The sequence below is a fragment of the Cannabis sativa genome, chromosome 1 (assembly GCF_029168945.1).
Source record: "Cannabis sativa cultivar Pink pepper isolate KNU-18-1 chromosome 1, ASM2916894v1, whole genome shotgun sequence".
Lineage (NCBI taxonomy): Eukaryota > Viridiplantae > Streptophyta > Magnoliopsida > Rosales > Cannabaceae > Cannabis > Cannabis sativa.
The window spans coordinates 43,476,047-43,496,476 of record NC_083601.1 but is presented as its reverse complement, the minus strand read 5'-3'; the positions used below and the strand labels follow the sequence as shown (position 1 = coordinate 43,496,476).

Here is a 20,430-nt window from a genome sequence, read left to right as displayed (position 1 = left end):
TCAATGAGTGATTGACTTTTTCTTTATTCATATAAGGTACATATCTATGATACATTACAATATATGTAGTTTACTTCCATTTTTCCTTTTTTAATGACCCTCTTATTTTTTTTAATATATGACTCATTCAATACTTACATTACAATAATTATATAGAAAAAGTCATCTACACTTATTAATTAACTTTCTCAATAACAATCTGGTTATTTGAGAATTGCTAGGTTGATTATTAAATGGCGACGTATACATCACTTGATAATATTAATTTCAAAATTTCTATCGATCGGTTTCATATAATTCTATGATATGAAAGTAATTTTTATATGTATATAAGAAACCCTATGTATACGCACATAGATTAAATTCTAGGTGTAATAATATATTAGTTATATACATATATATATCACGACCATCATCGATCAGTACTTATTACTAAGTTTTCTAAGCTATTTTATACGTACTAAGAAATCCAAATATATTTATTATATAAGCTAGACAGAGAAATTAAGTTTGTTGCAGTTAAATTAGTTTATATATATAATCAAATAATTAATGGGGAGTAACGGATCGAAATATCATAGGAGTACTGGCGGTGGTGGTGGTGGTAATTATGATCGTCAACATAGTCGTCAGTATGAGCCTAATTCACCAAGCTTCCACAGCAACACCACCATGGCGGCCACCTCTAATTCTAGTTCGTCTCTATCTTCATCACGTAGTCTTAATAATCCTTTTCTTAATGATCATGATCAATATCATCAAAACATACGTAGAGTACTACCAACGCGCTCATCAGAGAATTACTCAAAAATTGGTGACAACTACAATTCTCTTGAAGAGGTAATAATAGCTATATATAATACGTGTAATATCAATATACATCGACTATTTTTTTTATTGTGAGTTGGTCGTGAGAATTTGATGGACCTTAACCTCACACTTCTACATTTTAACGTATATTTGGATTAATTAGGTGGCTGAAGCACTTCAGCAAGCTGGGTTGGAGTCTTCAAATCTGATAGTTGGGATTGATTTCACAAAGAGCAACGAGTGGACTGGAGCAAGGTGTTTCGGGAGAAAGAACTTGCATTTTCTTGGACAAGACCTTAATCCTTATGAACAAGCCATCTCAATCATTGGCAGGACACTCTCCACATTCGACGAGGACAACCTTATTCCTTGTTACGGCTTTGGTGATTGTGAGTACTACGTAGTATTTATAAATATATTATTACGTATCATGTATATATAGTACTCCATCGTTAATTTTCTATCATCATCTTATATATATACAGCATCGACTCATGATAAAGATGTTTTTAGCTTCTTTCCTGAAGATAAGCCATGCCGTGGCTTTGAGGAATTGCTCTCTCGTTACAGAGAATTAGTTCCTCGGATAAATTTATCTGGTACGTACTTAATTAATTATTAGAATTTTTTGTTCTTATTACATATAAACATATGGATATGCATAGATCATATATGTATTTATACATTATTATTGTATTTAAGGGCCGACATCCTTTGCTCCGATCATTGAGAATGCTATTAGTATTGTGGATAGCAAAGGTGGTCAATATCATGTTCTTGTGATCATTGCTGATGGCCAGGTAATTAATTAAAGCTATACATATTATCTCTCTGTGTATGTAAATATAGTTATATGTTATATATTTAAAAATATTTATATATACGACTCTTGCAAATTAATTAGGTGACAAGAAGCGTAGACACAGGGAAGGACAAATTCAGTCCTCAAGAACAGAAAACAGTGGATGCAATTGTAAAAGCAAGGTTGTTATGATTATCAGCATATATAATATACATTTCTACAAATTTCCCCCTTAATTCTTTTCTGAAATTTAATTAGAAAATGAATGTTCGAATATGCAGTGAATATCCACTGTCAATAATTCTGGTTGGCGTAGGTGATGGACCATGGGATTTGATGCAAAAGTTTGATGACTTCATTCCATCTCGGGCTTTCGATAATTGCCAGGTTAATTAGCTATATCACATCGATCGATTTATATTTTATCATTTTGTTTTGGGTGTATGTACTCTGTCACTTTGATAATGATGATTGGTTTTTGGTGTGTACGGTATAAAGTTCGTGAATTTCACGAAAATAATGGTGAAAGACATCCCCATATCTTATAAGGAAACAGAATTTGCTCTGGAAGCATTGATGGAAATACCATCTCAGTATAAAGCAACTATGGAGCTCCAACTTCTTGGGTAATTAAATTTTTAATTAATATGTACGTTATTACAAATATATTAATTTAAGGAATATTTAAGATCATAATTGTATTTATATATAGGCGTAGTAGAGGAAGAGGAAGTAGTGAACCGAGGAGGGTTCCCCTGGCTCCTCCGATTAGGAGGGTTCCCCTGGCTCCTCCGATTAATTATAACATCCCAGCACCTTCTTCTTCTCCTAACAATGAATTCATGATGAGATCAAGCAGCATGAACATGAAGCAACAACAAAGAGCCACTGCTTTTCAGTTTTCTCGCTCCTCTTCGGCCATTTTTTCACAATACAACATGGTCATCACTTTTTCTCACTCATTAATTCTAGTTGATCATTCTTATTATTAATTGAGCATTGCTATTAGACACTAGTGGTGTCTAGTACCTTTGCGACATGTCGCGTTGCAATTAACTAGCGATACTCCCTAAAAGCTATTATATTATATATATGAAATCCGATACTTAGTTGGACCAATAGCGTTATTAACACATAAGAGGGTGCTAAACACTACTGGTACCCTTTAGTATTTCTCTTATTAATTAGTATACGATTTAATGCGTAGAAAGAAGTACAATTCATTAATCACCAACATAGTTTTTTCTTTGTCGTTTACAGGGTTCTCATCCTCTGTGTGTTGTCTGCAATAACCACTTGGTGTTTGACTATGAAGAAGACTTGGTGTATTGTCCTGCATGTCGTGCCCGCATGTACAAATAATCCTCATCAAGATAAACTAAATTACGCTTTTAATTTGTACATTTAAATTGCACACTGTAATCTTAATCATGCATGCACTTAAATATGATGTGTTTCGATAGATTAATAATAAATTTAAAAGTATGTTTTAATATAGCAATGTTCGATTATACTATAATTTAGATGTATAAACAATTTTAATAAGAATGCAAAATAAAAGGGATTGAAACCTCATGTAGTACCGTATGGCCTTGGTCTTGCTATAGTATTGGCTCGTTGGCTCATTATTTGGTGGTCGTGGTGCTCTCTCTTGGGGTTGGGGGAGGGATTGCTGGTAAAAGTTTGTGTGTGTCCAGCATTGTGTTTATTAGCGTTTGAGAGAGGAAGTTGGGTAGCTTGATGTATTATTGCGGGGGCTTGGTTGGACAGGATGGAGAGCTGCAAGACCCAACACTTTGGTTTTCATCTTAGATTTGTGAGTTTGTTGCTTTTGAATTTAGTTTTTATTTTGTTTGTTGGCCATCAAGGTAAGGGAACCCGTGCTTCAGTATATTAGTTACTTAACTTTGTTGCCGCTTACTTGCCCATTTAAGAAATAATTTACTCTACAATCCATTATACAGTATTAGACAATAGACACCAATTTAGTGGGATGATGTGTTGCTATATTTTTAAACACTACGCAAGTATACGCAATCAAGTAGTAAATCTCACACAGGTGAGGTCGATCCCACAGGGAATTGGATTAAGTACCACTAAATTATACTTATGATTCTATTCGGTAAATCAAAAGCAATTATGAATTAAAAGCAGTAAAATATGAAAGAAAATTCAGAAAACTTAATAACACACTTTAAAGTTGAGCAAGATGAGGCAATAGGGAAATTTAGTTCAGAAACAAATCCATAACCATTCCTATAGCAATATTCAACATAAATAAATTAAAGAGGAATAAAGAAAAGAACTGTTTGAGGGTGAATTCTGGATCTTCACTTGAATCTCTACGCTCTTCCTGCCGCTCTCAGCTGTGTTTTAGGGTTCCAAATCGCTCTCTGACTTCCAATCGCAGTTTTCTATTTATACTTGAAATTTAGGGTTCGATGGACGAAAATACCCCCGGTCCGTACGGGATCTCGCCGCGGCCATGCTTCCTCTCGCCGCGGCGAGAATGTGCCAAATTTAGGCACTTTCTGTAAGTTGAATCTCGCCGCGGCGAGCCTCTTCATCGCCGCGGCCAGATATGCAAAAACTCAAAATTTAAGTTTTTCTTCGGCTCAGCACGTCTTTTAATGAATTTCTGCACCCGAGACCTCTTTTACTCCAAAGAACCTGAAAACATAGAAAACAAGCGTAATTCCGTCCCAACACAGCTAAAAACGCACATAAATTGGATCCAAAACATAGGCTAAAAATAGCCTAACATGATGCAGATGCACTATTATAAATGCTATTCATAAAATACAATTTAAGTAACGTTTGGTTGGAAATAATGAAATAGAATGGAAAGAAAATAATTTTTATTTCATTTTAATGGAATGACCTTTCTACTATTTTTGTTGGAAAAATTTATGCTATTTTGAAATGGAAGGAAAGACCATTTCAATACATGATAAGATTAAATTTAATAATTTTTTTATACATTTTAAATTTTATTCTATTCTATTCTTATTCCGATTCTCATTCTTATTTTTAGTTCTTCCAACCAAACGGCACCTTAGTATTTTGGTTTGTATGTTCAATAGTTTAACATGCTAAGTAGGGGCTACTTATGTATAAAAAATGTTAATGGGCTTTTAAAGTATTAAGAGCCACAAGACGAGATCAATTACTATTAATGTATTTTAATATTGGATCCACACATATTTTAATTTAATAAATAATATAAGAAATCGCTTACCAATTATAGCTAGCATAAATGTAGCTTTGGTGCCAAATAACAATATTCCTTCTTAATTCTTTTTTTTTTTAATAAAATTCCTTCTTAATTCTTTTAAAAAAATGATTATTGTTAAAAAAAAATCGACGAAAATCAACAAGGATAACGAATTCAACAAATTTATGAAGAGTGTATTGGAATCCTGATGTCATAGTTGCATCTTGGAGAAAGAAAAAAAAAAAAGTCGTCGCGTGATTAACCTTGTGTAGTTTTTTCAGGAAAATTGTTGTTTTCATATCAAAACGACGTTTCAACCAGATACTAATTTAGTCTGGATTGATTCGAAAAAAGATATACAAAAATTTAATTGGAAGTGGAACCCATTTAAATTGATGATATATAATAGAAAAAAGAAGAAAAAAGTTGAAACCGGTTTTTAAATAGAAATATAAATATGAATTTAAATATTCTTATGAGTACGCTATTATAACATGATACAGTCACTAAACAAATAATCCTACACTAGTCTGGTTTAATTATAGAATCATTGTCTATAACAATCTATCACCTATACTAGTTTCATAAGAGGGGACATGGAAAAACCCACTTAAGAAACTTCTTTCCACGCTAAGAATTCCCCCCAATCCAATATCTCACAGTATAACACTACTTAAGAACAAATCCTTTTTTGTTTTACACTAAAAATACCACAATTCCCCACAGAATCAAAAATTGAACACTAACCCAGTTTCTATATGCCTGAGAACTAGAAGAAGTATCAGTGACACCAACAAGAAACCTACACTGACCAACAGAAGGATCTAAGAAAGTAACCATACCGAGCCCATCAAAATCGCAACTTTGTAAGTTCTGCATTTGCAACTGATAGTAACTGTTGAAAGCATAAGAAATATTTCCCTTTGCCCCAAGTTCATTACATGACCCTCCATAGTTGAGTGTTGTGCAATCTGCCATGCTACATGCCAGCTTCATGTGGTTAGTCACATCTGATAGGTCCCTAGATGGATTTGCTACACACCACCTAGATGGAAGATATTCAACATTTTTTGCATTCTTCAAAAATCTGTTGCCCAAACCGAGGTTCAATGGATATTTAGCCTGGCCGTCGAAAGAAAATATACCCCAATGCCTTTCAAAGTTTCCTGGAAGAATGCTCTTGGCTCCTTCGTCAAGCAGGCTGAAAAGATAAACATCCATGGGCGGGATACCTGGCCTTAAGGGGGTTCCTTTCCTATTCAAAACTTGATTAATGAGGCCTTGGTTGAATGCTTTTGCAGCGCTGAGATTTGCGCCAATGGCCCCGTCTGCTGGCCAACCTATCTCCCCAATGACAATTGGCATCTGACCATATCCAAGTTTGGCGAGAGCTGCAACCAGAGTGTCGAAATTTCCATCAAATGCATTTGAGTAAACATTGGCCCCATCTGTAACAGGATGGGTAGTTCCACCAAAGAATGCATAGTCTTGAGGGAAATCTGAATTCCCATACAGGCTGAGAAAAGGGTAAATATTGACTACAAATGGAGATCCATTTGAGTTGAGAAACTGAACAATTTGAGTCATAATTTGTGTCAACTCTGGTCTAAATGCGCCTTGAGAAGGAAGTTCAGCCTCATAGGCATCAGCATTGCAAGGGACCACTAACTTTATGTAGTTAGCAAGGTTCACCTTCGCCAAGGATTGTTGCAGATTTAGCATGGCAGGCATCACATAGGACTGAAACTGACCTGAGTAGCTCGTGAGGAAGGGTTCATTTCCAACTGCAATATACCTGTCATCAAGATATACATGTTGTTAAAGCAGAACCCCTCTCAATAAAAGCCAATTAATAATATTATCTCATCACAAATAGAACCAGCAGATGCAATGTCTATAAAATTTGTCAAATAAACTGCACCTTGCCAAGGTGAAACGCTCTTGCTTAGCACATTCTTTGTCTGTGAATCAATACCAAGGATACCAGGTCCAAATTTAACAAGTCATGAAAATCTAACTTCAATCATCTATATGACTAAAACCGAGGTGGTTCTGATACAGCACCACTTAAAACTTTTACAAGCCTCTCTACATCCATGTCTATCAAGCACTTTCATCAATATTTTTTTTTAATTGGAAACAAAAGATATGTTTATATAATGAGAATCTAGTTTTGGATGATCTGACTAAGGCATGACTCAAGAACGGAACTCTATGTGCATGGTGTCAATCCAACAAGATGAATATTCTCTAGAGAAAAAAATGTTTGTTTTTTTTTTTTTCTCTTTTCTGCTAGATTCAACCACTCTAGAATCTGAATATGTTAAAAGAGAAAAACTCAATGTTCCACTTTCATAGAAGGAACGAGGTGTTATTTTTCCCGGGATGAGAGACATCCAAGAAGCTGACTATGATAGTTGAAAAAGTTAGCCAGGCATAGCAACCCACAGGCCCCGGGGTGGAAGGAATACTAGAATAGACATATTTGTTGCTGAAGCAAAGTAGAGTAGAATTCTATGGAATTTCAAGCCAAGCCAATCAAGAATCAAGATCAAGAAAAAAAGTCTGTTGAAACTATCACGTTAATAAAGCTAAGGCCTAAATAAGGAATTTGCTTATGTTCTTAACGGTTTATGTCCTACCACTAGCATCACATATGTTAGGTTGCAGAGATTCAAATCCAGAATTCCCTATAAGAGTTAGGAACTCAACATCCATCTCGTGTTGTTATTCAATGAAAAGATGTAAATAGACTCGTTTTTTTTCGAGTCTGAAACTGAAAACAACTAATCATGTTACCTATCAAGTATTTTTTTTCTTTTTTACAAATACATCTTCAGCAAACAACTGAATCTAAATATAGAAAGAAAGAAAGAAACAAATAAAGTAAAAGATAACAAATATAATAAAGACAACACCGGTGGAAAAGAGTAAGAAGAGAACAAAAAGAATCAAACCTGATATCAACACCTCCTTTTCCCACAAAGGCAGACACATTCTGACGAACCCATATATCAGAAGCAGCAGTGGAAGAGCTCATGGAAGCTAACATCTCATTTGGGATCCCAACCATGACCTCTATACCACTACCCATCAGAGCCCTGAGAACACCATGGTCGGTATCAAAAATCTTCACTTTAGATATCTTGTTATCTTTCAAAAGATTCACCACAGTCGAAGGCTTGAGCCTGTGAAGAGAAATGGTACCCCAGTTCACTCCAATGGCTGATTCCGCGGTTGGAAGTGATCTCCAAACTACTAACAGAGAAAACAGGGCTACAACAACCGTGCTGAATCTGGGTTCCAACATTTTTGTCAAATGAAGTCCAAAATATCACCAAAATCCTTCACCCATTCGATTCTACTGACTGGGTTTTTGGCTTGTAAGCCGAGAAGATGAAAAGAGAGAGAAAGGTGAGTCCTTTTTCAAACGGTCACTGTTAGACTTGTGTTAGGTAAGTTGAGAGTGGTGAGTGAATGCGGTAGCGAAACTAACAATGTTAGTCCTTTAAAAGAGTAAAGTTGAAGAAACCTCCAGAAAATCAACTGATCACAACAGGGAAAGAATGAGCTGCTTGTATACACTGGTAAAAAAAGTGTGAAGGAAAAATTATTTAATGCACCCCCAAACGGGTCTATTTGAGTAAGAATGTTTTACTCTAATTTCTTTTATTTAGTTTACAGTGTAGTTATTTAGAATGGGGTAATTACTTTTTTTAATTTTTTTTTTAAATTTATGGTTTGGGTTTTTAAAGAAATTTCTCCGGTGATTTCTATGTGAATTATTATACGATTTTTTTTTGTTGTGATTTAGGTTGCAACGCTAATTGCTATATGAATATGAGATTTTAGTGTCAAAATGAATAAGCCATTTTAGTATTTATTTTATAAAATTAAAAAAAATAAAATTTAAATAATTTATTTTATTCGCGTATAAAATAAAATGTTTAAATTTTATTTTTTTGACATGTTAAATATTTTAGAATCTTTTCAAATTTTATAAAATATTTTAAATAATTAAAATGCGGATAATTATAAAAAATTATTTTTATAAAATTAATTTTTTTTCAGAGATACTGAAATAGGAATATTTGTTAGAGTTGCATTATAAAAAATTAAAAATATCCTGAGTTATTTATTAATTTTGAAGGAATAACTTTTTAATTAATTTTCTATTTGTGTTCTTATTAATGGGTTAATGAGGTGTAAAAAGGAAGGGTAATGTATTGTTTGATGTGATATGGCTTCTATCCCCTGAACAAAGCGAAATTTGATGTGACACAAGTGCTACTAGTATGAACACAAGTGCTAGTCTTTCGGTTTCATTAATAGTTAGTTTAATATTTATCTTTTTCAAATATTCCCAATATTATTAATATTCATTTGTTTAAAAAAATTATTCGTTCACTGATTATCTAATCGGTACAAAATTTGGGAACATTTTTCATTATGTAGAGGAGCAGATTTTGTCTAGTTTTGTTTTTATTAGGTGGTCAAATTTAGGTTCAAAGAATAACTTATGACACGGTAAAAACCAGAGAGAGAGCACTATTTGGACTTACAAACTCTAATAAGAAAGAAATATCTATTGATTATTTAAAGCAAGAAAATATCTTAACATTATTGATCTGCATAATTCTAACGTCATCGACTCATCGTGAAAGTTGGGAATTGGAGATATTATATATGACAATTCAATGTTTTCATCTATTTCCTTTCAGGTAATAATTTCAAACCAACTGCCATTTCTCACGAGGGCAAATCAGGCACGGTCTATCCGACGTCGTTTTCTATATTTTTGCTATAAAATTCTAATTCAAATAAACTTCTTGTTGTTTAGGCCACGCTGACAAGACCAAGGTGAAAAAAAGGGAAAATGATTAAGTAAATTGTACGTGTTTAGTGGAAAATAAATAAAACATTCATGTGGAGAGGAATAGAACTTATAGAAGCACATAAAGGAAAAGGTGTCATATAAATATTGTTTTGGAGAAAAATCAACTAGGTTATGATTTTAACTTAATAAGAGGTCCAAATATATTTATTAAGGATAATAATACATCAAAAGGTATTAAGCAAGCACACGGCTTGCCTTTAATAACTTTAACAGTATCAAAGATGAATCCTCCATTTATGGCCACAAAAGCTTGATAGCTCTGGCTCTAAATTATTTAATTCCCAACAAAGTTTGAGGGAGGGAAAAGACCCGTACGGCTATGATTTACTTAAATATTATTAATCAAGCAATTTCGTGTGGCAGTTTAGTATAAACTTCATGTGATTGTGTTTTAGTAGTGTCTTTTAGGCATGTGCCCATATGGAAGATAATTTTTATTTTATTTTTTTGCTGAAAATATGGAAGATAATAATTGTTTTGCAAAAATGGCGGTGAGCCCAAGCTCAATTGCTCACAAAAATGACAATAAACTACGACTCTTCCAAACCATAGGGAATGTTATTTCTGTTTGTAAGCTGATAAGGTCCACCTTTGAGAAAGTAGAAAGAATCCTAGTTTTTCTTTTGAAAGAGATTTGTGATTCTCTAGTCAGTGTGTGATAAAGTGGTCTATGCAAATTGGTTGTCTTTCTTTATGGAAAGCAAGTGTATGTGACATTGCTAGATTATTGTCAAAGCAATTCCTCTTGCAGCCAAATTCATTGGTGATTCCACAATTATAGAAGCTTTTTTTTCCTTTCTTCCATTTTGCTTTATCACTTTAACAACTTTTAATGGAATAAATAACGAACCATTTTAAATGGTAATACTAATATACCGATAAAAGTATGTTCATCACAATTCACATACCTTCCCATTTTCGACTTATTCGTTCGTCCATGACATTGCGGTATGGGAAAGTGTCATCCAGTACGAGACATGTATGGGTCCATAATCCCACTAATATAGTTTATAATCTTTTGTGTCTAGAAAGTAAACTTTGAAAATCTACCATAAGATAAAGAAGACTTAGATTTTACTCCTCGGCCAACTTATCAATCATCGCTGTCAACTTCTTGCCACCTTTAAGAAAAACTAAAATAAAATATAAATGGATTTGTACACACTGCACACACCCATAATATAAATATGCTGGCCTAGTACTTCCGAAAGTAAAGCCACAGCACATGAACTAAACAAGTGAAGTGATAACATAAAATAAAAGAAGCAAAAGAAAAACAATATCAAAACACCGACCAAAAACATGGCTACAGATCAACTGTAAATTTCACAGAAAAAGAATAACAGGTCTTTGGAAATTGAATATTTCCTTTCAACGTAATTCAGTTTTACAGATTAGATCTGTCCCCATCTTCGGTTTTCTAATTCTGGTACATCATCATTGTTATCTATTGATATGTAAATAAGTGTGTTAACTTATTCGTGATATAGGTAGAGCTTAAAAAGACCAAAACCTGAGAGGATAAACTCTTCTTATGGACACAGGAGATGATTAAAAATTTACCTCCTCACAAAATCAGGCTGAGTAGATACAGATCTGACCCATGCCCATTTATGGTCCTTTGTGTCGACTTCATTCTTAGTCTGCGCCACCTCTTCCAAATGGATATAAGCAAAGTTACGATTGATGGGACCAGGCACAAATCCTGTATAGCCAGCCATAACTCCATGAATGGCTGAATGTGCTAGCAGTGTGCAGTAGGAGTTATCTGTGGCATTGGCGGGAACTGCACGTATCATGTATGTGGGATCTATGTACTTCACTGTAAACAATTCACCCGGATGGTCCCTTGTCCACCAATTTTTTAGCTCTGACTTCAACCAGACACCCACGTCGAGAAAGACAAGGTTGCCGGACTCATCTCTCTCTTCCTTCTGGGCATCAGTTCTTGGTATCAGTTCTTGTCCTGCCCCTTCAGCTACTACTAGTACTGCATGTCCATTTTCTCTGAGTCTCTGCTCAAGGAACTCAAAGAGACCTCCTTTCCCATCTAAGTAGAAATCCATTTCAGGAATTAAGCAGCAATCAACATCCCCACTGCTTAGTGTTGCATGAAGAGCAATGTGTCCGGTGCTTCGACCCATTAGCTTTACCAGACCTATTCCATTGACTGCACTCTCTGCTTCCACATTAGCAGCACTAATAGCTTGCTGAGCCATTTCTACAGCTGTCTGGAAACCGAAAGACCTGTCAATTATGCCTACATCATTGTCCACGGTTTTGGGGATTCCAGTAACGGCAACATTCAATTTGCGGCGGCGAATCTCATTGAATATTTTCACTGCACCACGCAAAGTGCCATCTCCACCTATGATATACACCTGTTTATATATGTGGATTAGCTAAGACATTAGTTGAATGAACAAACTCCATTAGGCTGCATTCATCTGAATAAAAAATAAATAACAATCATTGATGCATTAATCTATGCGGATTATACAGGCATGAGCATCGATCAATACTTAAACAGAGTACTTGAGCAACAAGCTAATCTGCCTTAAACTATTTTTCATACTAACACCTACCAATTTGATTGAGCATTAAAGTCATGCTATCATTTAGGCTGACTGGTGGAATCACTTCAATTATTCTCTTGGAAGGATATAATGTCTATGATATGGTGCAAGGGATAAGAGATGTCCCCAAAATTAAATGTACATGACTGAAATAATTGTTTTGGTCACCAAATATTCATGTGAGCATATGAGATTCATAATTTGGTTTAAACGACTGAATTCATGATCTTACAGCAGAACGCAATTCCCTATCAGTTCATCTTACCAAGTCGCAGTACTAAATTCCACATCATAGCTAGGCAGAATCTACAGTAGACTTGTTAAAAGCATCACTCAATTGGGTGAACTTAAATCGGAACTTCAAAATAGGAATGAATGAATGATGATTTAGTTGAGAGCTCATATATTGGGCTACAGTCTTAAAAACTCTGACTCGTCCATACTCCATAATTTAAATGATAGTCTACATGTTTGCAAAAAGTATTGGGAGAAAATAAAAATCAGACTTTGAATTAATATTTCCTCTAATTTTTCCTAATTCCTTGTGGGGGATAATGACATCGTAACCTTACGACTAGGACACTTGTCACTAGCCTCCTAAAAAGTAGTGATATTTTCAAAATAGAACCTAAGAACGAATACATGATTTTAAGTTAAATTAAAGAAAATGCCATAATAATGTTTAGTTATCATATATAGTTATTTATGAGAGATAACATATAGACTTAAAAGGTGAGAAAAAGAAAAACAAGACAAATATTCATATTTTAGTTTCCACAGAATCAAGATAAACATAATAATGAAAAGGGAAATGCTAAAAGGCATTAGTGGAATTCATAGAAAAGCACCATAACAATTTATGGTTTACGGAATTCACCAGAAAATTATTCCACAAACAGAATATTTACCAAATAACAATTACTAGTATATGTACCCATTTTCTCGCTTTAATATTAGTAGCTCAAATTTGTGTTACTTTTTAATTAATAATGTCAAAACAAGCAGCAACACTGTCCAAAAAATTTAGTATGATGCTGTTAGAAATGCCTTCTTCGAGACAAGGCCAATCTCCAGCCGAAATCGACTATTTCATTCAACAACCCCCATACAAAATGTTTCCCAGGTTTATATACCCTGTTGCAGAAATTACAAAGAAGAAATAAAGGAAAACAAACATAACAGAATACTCCAACTGCTGCCTTCTCATCTTTGCTCCATCCTAACAAACTCCTTGAGCCATCGGGGTCGTACGCGCACTCGTGTCTCACGCGCTGGTACTCTCGCTCCATCAATCTCTGGATGGTCTTCCTCCTTCTTCTCCTTTCCCACACTTTCGAGTCGCTGTGTTGGTTCTTCCTCACAATCGGCTTGGTCAATCCACCCATTTACCCTTTGTTGTATTTCATTTGAGTCAATTGGTATTGGGCTCTTGAATTGGGCTGGGCTCTCACCTTGGGCTGGGCTAACACTACTCCCCCGCTCGAAAACAACCTTGTCCTCAAGGTTGGTGAACCCGTAAATCTGACAGAATTGATGAAAGTCTTCCCAAGTGGCATCCTCCGGGGCACATAGAGACCATTGAACCAGTACTTGTCGTTGGCCTTCATGGATTCGTGCAGCGAGGATTGCTTGCGGAATCATCACTGGTTTGTTGTTGACATCGTGTTCTGGTAGTGGAAAGCAAGGAGTGTTGGAGTTGCCATGGAACGGTTTGAGTTGAGAGACATGAAAAGTTGGGTGGATGCGGCTACCCGCGGGTAAACCCAAAGTGTACGCCACTGACCCTATGCGAGCCACAATAGGGAACGGACCGAAATACCTTCTACATAGCTTGTTGTTAAGACGCTTAGCCACTGTCCGTTGTCTATAAGGTTGTAACTTCACCAACACCAGATCACCCAGCTGAAATTCAATATCCCTTCTGTGTTTGTTCGCTTGTTGGCGCATGCGATGTTGAGCTTGGAGGAGGTTGTCTTTGAGTTGCTGTAAAATAGTGTCTCGAGTAAGGAGATCGTTCTCAACCGCTTGAATGGTGGTGGACCCTCTAGCATAAGCTGGAATGGTTGGAGGACTTCGGCCATAAACTGCCTGAAAAGGAGTCATCCCAATAGCGGAGTGGTGGCTGGTATTATAGTGATATTCAGCCCACGAGAGGAACCTGCTCCATTGCTTTGGATTGTCCGCTGTAAACGCCCGAAGGTATTGCTCCAAATATCGATTGGTGACTTCCGTTTGTCCATCTGTTTGTGGGTGATATGCCGAGCTCATTTTCAGCTTTGTACCCATAAACTCGAACAACTTCTTCCAAAAAGTGCTAGTAAAAATTGGGTCTCTATCGGAAACAATAGATCGAGGCAACCCATGTAATCGGATGACCATCTGTGAAAAGAGATCAGCGACTTTGGTGGCTGAATAATGAGTCGGTAACGCACCAAAATGAGCGTATTTGGTGAAACGATCAATCACCACTAAAATGTTAGTGACCCCATAGGAATTTGGCAACCCCACAATGAAATCCATTGCCAAGTCCTCCCATACACGTTCTGGCACTTCCAATGGCTGTAGAAGTCCGTAAGGAGCAGCGGCTGAGTATTTAATTGTTTGACAAACAATGCACGCTTGGATAAAGCTGCGAACTTCAGATTTCATACCGGGCCAGAAGAAATTTGCACTCAATCTTAAGAATGTGCGCTCGACCCCTGCGTGTCCCCCCATCTTAGTCTCATGAAATTCCCGAATAAGCTGTTGTTTAAGATTGGAATGAGAGCTGACTCTGATGCGCTGTTTGTAGTACAATAGTCCCTCACGCGCTGAATAATCGGTCGTAGACAATGAACCCGCAGCTAGTTGTTCGTGGAGGTGCCGTAGCTCTGGACATGTTGTATTTTCTCTTCTCAATTCATCCAGAAAATCAAAGGTAACAGAGGATATAGCAGCTGTAAGAAGCGAAGGAGCAGTATCGTATTGCCGGGAGAGTGCATCAGCCGCTGAATTTGTTGTCCCAGCCTTATATTCGATGGAAAAACTGAACCCAATGAGCTTCCGTAAAAATTGTTGCTGTTCGGGTGTTTGTATCACTTGGGTGAGTAATTCTTTTAAACTACGATGATCCGTGCGAATGACAAAGTGGCGGCCTAACAAGTACTGTCGCCACTTAGTGACAGCTTCCACAATTGCTCGTAATTCTCGTAAGTATGCTGATGTACCCACGAACCTGGGACCCAATTTCTTGCTGAAAAAAGCAATTGGGTGATTATCTTGCATTAGGACTGCTCCTATACCCACATTTGAAGCATCAGACTCAATGACAAACACTTTGGAAAAATCCGGTAAGACAAGAACTGGAGTCTCTGTCATAGCTGTCTTGAGCTGAATAAAAGCTAACTCAGCCTGTGTATTCCACGCAAAATTATCTTTCTTTAGAAGCTCCGTTAAGGGGGCAGCAATGGTTGCGTAATGTGCTACAAAGCGGCGGTAGTATCCTGTTAAACCCAGAAATCCCCTCAACTGTTTAATAGTACGTGGCTTCGGCCACTCAATCATGGCTGCAATTTTGGAAGGGTCGGCTTGCACTCCTTGGGCTGAAACTAGATGCCCCAAATAATCAATTTGTGACTGGAAGAACTTGCACTTGCTGCTTTTAGCAAAAAATTGGTGTTCTCGGAGCTTTTGTAGAACTATTCGCAAATGAACACGGTGTTCTTCGCCACTCTTGCTGTAAACTAGAATGTCATCGAAGAAAACAATAACACAATGACGAAGTAATGGTTTGAATACCTGATTCATAGTGGCTTGGAACGTCGATGGGGCGTTAGTGAGGCCAAATAGCATAACCCGAAACTCATAATGGCCTTCATGAGTGCGGAATGCCGTTTTGTGAATATCCCGTGAGTCCATGCGAATTTGGTGATACCCCGCTCGTAAATCTAACTTCGAAAATACGCTTGCTCCACCCAATTCGTCCAATAACTCGTCAATGGTTGGGATAGGAAACCGATCCTTGATAGTGATATCATTTAGTGCCCGATAGTCAATGCAAAAACGCCACGATCCATCTTTCTTCTTGACCAACAAGACCGGTGAGGAATAAGGACTGTTGCTTGTTTGAACAAATCCGCATTGCTCCATCTCGCGAACCATCTTTTCAATAATGTCTTTCTGAAAGTAGGGGTAACGGTAAGGCCTGACATTCACTGGTTTTGACCCCGGTTGTAAGAAAATGCGGTGATTCGTCATTCGATATGGTGGTAACTGAGTAGGCTCGGCAAACACATCTTGAAACTCAGAAAGAATGCCACGACCGTGCATAGGAAGCTGAGTGTCCATCTCTGCAATCTCTTTATCTACCACTGTTTCCTCTTGGGAGATTTTAGCAAACATGAATACATCCTTTATATCCCCTTCTCTACACATAACACGCAGTTGTGCGAATGATAGTTGTTGATCTGTTGCAGGAATCGTACCAGCCAATTTAATTACATTACCCTTCCACTGAAATTCCATTGTCAAGGCTCGGTGATCATGGATACATGGACCCAATGTTTGGAGCCATTGCATCCCCAAAACCACGTCTAACCCCCAAATAGGTAGCACATATAGATCGACCAAAAACTTGTGTCCTTGGAGAATCAACTCCACACCCTTACACAGTTGAGAACACCACAGCGAGTTCCCGTTTCCCATATACACCTTAAATTTCTTCGTATCTTCGCAAGCTAATCCCAACCGAGCCGCCAATGCCTCTTGAATGAAATTATTGTTGCTGCCCGTGTCAATTAACACTTCCAAAGTCCCAGTGCCCTGTTGCGCCGTAATACGAAAGATGCGTGGATTGGACGAATTGGCCAATGAATTTAGACTCACTTCCTCGGTGGGTTCGTCATCTACTTCTTCAAGATCATGAAGATCCTGAGGAAACATTGCTGTCTCTGAGTCTTCATCGCCTGGAGTGCAGAGAATAAGAACACGGTTTTTGCATTTATGACCAAAACTGTACTTTTCATCACAAGTAAAACAAAGCCCCTTATCCCGTTTCTCCTTGATCTCAGCAGGTGACAACCGCTTAACTGGTAGTCCCGAAGGGCTTGGTTTGTGTAATTTTGGTGGCGTTGCAACAGTAGAATTAGGAGAAGTTATAACAGATCCAGTCGGGCTCTGACCTGTTGGTGGTGAAGTGGGAAACCTCGGAGACCACCCTGTACGATTGCTCACCATCTTACCACGCCCAAGTAAATCGTCATGCCGATCTTCAAATAGCTGAGCCTTAGCCATAGCATCAGCTAAGTCCACTGGTCTTGATAACAGCAGCTCCCTCCTAATCTCATTCTTCAGTCCCCACACAAAAAAATTCAGGAAGAATTGCTCGGATACACCAGAAATCCGAGTCATCAAATCTTCAAATTCTGCTCGAAAATCAGCCACACGCCCCGTTTGAGTCAATTTAGCAATCCTGCCCAATGGATCCTCATAAACCGATACACCAAATCGTAATCGCAGGGCTTTGAGAAATGAATCCCAATCCGCAAACCCTCCTCCTTTCTCCATCCATTGAAACCAAGTGGATGGTGGTCCCTCCAAATGGAAAGCAATCAAAGACAATCGGGAACTAGGAGAAATTCCATGTAAGTCAAAAAACTTACTGATCTTATACACCCAATCTTCCACATTAGTGCCATCAAACCTCTGCACCTTAACTCTCATACTCTTCAGAATGTTGTTCAACTCTCTATGCTCCGATACTCCCTCCGATTGCTGCTGCTTCGATGGAGAGTGCACATCGCGAGTTACACTCGTATGCTCGTCACTTGATGTCCCCAAAGGATTTTGCAACTGGTTCACACGGTTGTCAAGCCTAGTAACTTGTTCCTCTAATCTTGCGTTAAATCGAGCAAATTGTTCTTCGGAGTGTTTCTGAAAATTCAGCTCCAAAGCATGAATCATGGCGGCGAGTTCCTCGTTCTTCATCGTGGAGATGAAGGTCAATGAGAGCACCAAATGTTAGAAATGCCTTCTTCGAGACAAGGCCAATCTCCAGCCGAAATCGACTATTTCATTCAACAACCCCCATACAAAATGTTTCCCAGGTTTATATACCCTGTTGCAGAAATTACAAAGAAGAAATAAAGGAAAACAAACATAACAGAATACTCCAACTGCTGCCTTCTCATCTTTGCTCCATCCTAACAAACTCCTTGAGCCATCGGGGTCGTACGCGCACTCGTGTCTCACGCGCTGGTACTCTCGCTCCATCAATCTCTGGATGGTCTTCCTCCTTCTTCTCCTTTCCCACACTTTCGAGTCGCTGTGTTGGTTCTTCCTCACAATCGGCTTGGTCAATCCACCCATTTACCCTTTGTTGTATTTCATTTGAGTCAATTGGTATTGGGCTCGAATTGGGCTGGGCTCTCACCTTGGGCTGGGCTAACAGATGCCAAACCAGCCCATAAATTTGTGAAAATATAAATAAAACTAAGATCATTCGTATCTCTATAAAATTATTATATAGCATTAAAAATTATCTTAAAAACATAACTTGTAGCATAAAAAAGGCATGGAATTACAAATAATACAATTATTTGCCAAAATGTATGTATATATTATAATACATTATCTTAATTTATACATAGAGTGAGTATCTGGAATTCAATTAGATCTATTTTTTTAAAACTTATTTTCTACTTTGTAAGTGTATTAACTTTGTATTGTATATTGAATATGAATTTTAATTGAAAAATTTAACTGAAATTAGTAAAGATTCTAAGTTGCAAACTTTGAGGAGATAATGCATCGAATCAGTTAGAAGCAAAACCACTAATTTTATTTAACATATATGGAAAAATATCTAAACCAAAATAAACACGAAAGTAACCTGATTGAAGCCCCGATTTTGTATAGCATTAACAATTTTATCAAGATCAAAACCACCTCTGGAGGTTTCAAGAGCCGTACCGCCCCTCTTATGCCAGTTATGCACGATCTTTGGATTAAGCTCAACAGGGTCCGTCGAGTAAAATCCCCGGTACCCGGCGGTGACTCCGAAGATCTGGCGCACGCCGTAGAGCTCCCAAAGGCCATTGACGAGCTCCCTGATGACGGTGTTGAGGCCGGGGCAGAGTCCTCCGCAGGTGACGATAGCGGCCTTGACAGACGACGGCTCGAAGAATATGCTTCGGCGGGGGCCAGCTCGGTGGTAGGCGAGGTGAGGCGAAGGAGCGGGCAAGGTTCCAGGTAGCTCGAGGACGATCTGACGGAGGATGGCGTCACCCGGATGGATGTAGAAACCTTCAGAGGGGCGGAAGAAGGGGTTTTGATCGAGAGGGTTTGGTAGGGTTTTGAGGTTAGGGATGTAGTCGGTTAAGTGAGGTAGATTCTGGAGCTTGATGGATATTGAAAATAGATTTTGATAGTCCGACTGGCTGATCAGGTCATCTTCCTCCGCCTGCTTCATGGCCGCCATTGTTGGGGATTTTGTAATCTAGTAAAACCAAAGAATGCGATTAAGACAAAAACAGAGTCGTGAGAGTAAGAAATTGAACGGTGAAGCGGAACGAAGAGAGTAGGAGAAGACGAGAATTAGCAGTTGAATGCGTGGCGCGCGCTTTTTTACAGGTACTGACACGTGGATATTTTTGCTGGGTTTCTAACTAAAATGTGCCACGTTGACACCTGGTGGGTACCCACTGATTGTCTGAAATTCCCGATTTCCACGCTACAAAATTGGGAAGCTTTACGCAAAGATGTGGGTTGGGAGACGTGAAGACAAGAATCGTTGATAATGGGCTTTACAAGAAGCCCAAAGCAAGATTTCACGTACAATAGAGCCCCTATAATGTTCTAATGTGAAAATTTAAGTGATTAACGATTTCTAATGTAAAATCTTTTAAACTGTTAGCAAATTTAAAGTGTCATCTAGTTAACTATCATGAATTACTTATGTGTGCACTCTATATACATGATACGTTTATATTAGTACACTTAATATTATTATTTCAAAATTTAGTTTAAAATTATAATAATAAAATATTTAAAAAATAAAAAATATTAAAATTTTGAAATAATTTCTTATAATTTTTAAATAATATTATTATAGTGTCACATGTATAAAAATATACACATAAGCCGTCTATGTTGG

General features: G+C 37.4%; 3 protein-coding genes across 3 annotated transcripts; 1 reads left to right on the top strand and 2 right to left on the bottom strand.

Moving 5' to 3' along the window:
• Window positions 1-4,021, top strand: LOC115704557 (E3 ubiquitin-protein ligase RGLG5). The gene is made up of 9 exons (XM_030631759.2): window positions 1-840; window positions 974-1,199; window positions 1,296-1,409; window positions 1,513-1,610; window positions 1,715-1,794; window positions 1,894-1,999; window positions 2,111-2,238; window positions 2,325-2,553; window positions 2,873-4,021. The coding sequence occupies exons 1-9, from the start codon at window positions 553-555 to the stop codon at window positions 2,972-2,974; spliced, it is 1,371 nt and encodes a 456-aa protein (XP_030487619.2). The 5' UTR covers window positions 1-552; the 3' UTR covers window positions 2,975-4,021.
• A 1,241-nt stretch (window positions 4,022-5,262) lies between these two features.
• Window positions 5,263-8,407, bottom strand: LOC115707734 (glucan endo-1,3-beta-glucosidase 5). The gene is made up of 2 exons (XM_030635769.2): window positions 7,784-8,407; window positions 5,263-6,621 (listed from the first exon to the last, which is right to left on the bottom strand). Exons 1-2 carry the CDS (start codon window positions 8,134-8,136, stop codon window positions 5,523-5,525), a joined length of 1,452 nt encoding a protein of 483 aa, XP_030491629.1. The 5' UTR covers window positions 8,137-8,407; the 3' UTR covers window positions 5,263-5,522.
• Window positions 8,408-10,980: 2,573 nt separating this feature from the next.
• LOC115707250 (ATP-dependent 6-phosphofructokinase 2) lies at window positions 10,981-19,957 on the bottom strand. The gene is made up of 2 exons (XM_030635144.2): window positions 19,168-19,957; window positions 10,981-12,104 (listed from the first exon to the last, which is right to left on the bottom strand). Exons 1-2 carry the CDS (start codon window positions 19,753-19,755, stop codon window positions 11,283-11,285), a joined length of 1,410 nt encoding a protein of 469 aa, XP_030491004.1. The 5' UTR covers window positions 19,756-19,957; the 3' UTR covers window positions 10,981-11,282.
• Between the last annotated feature and the right edge of the window lie 473 nt (window positions 19,958-20,430).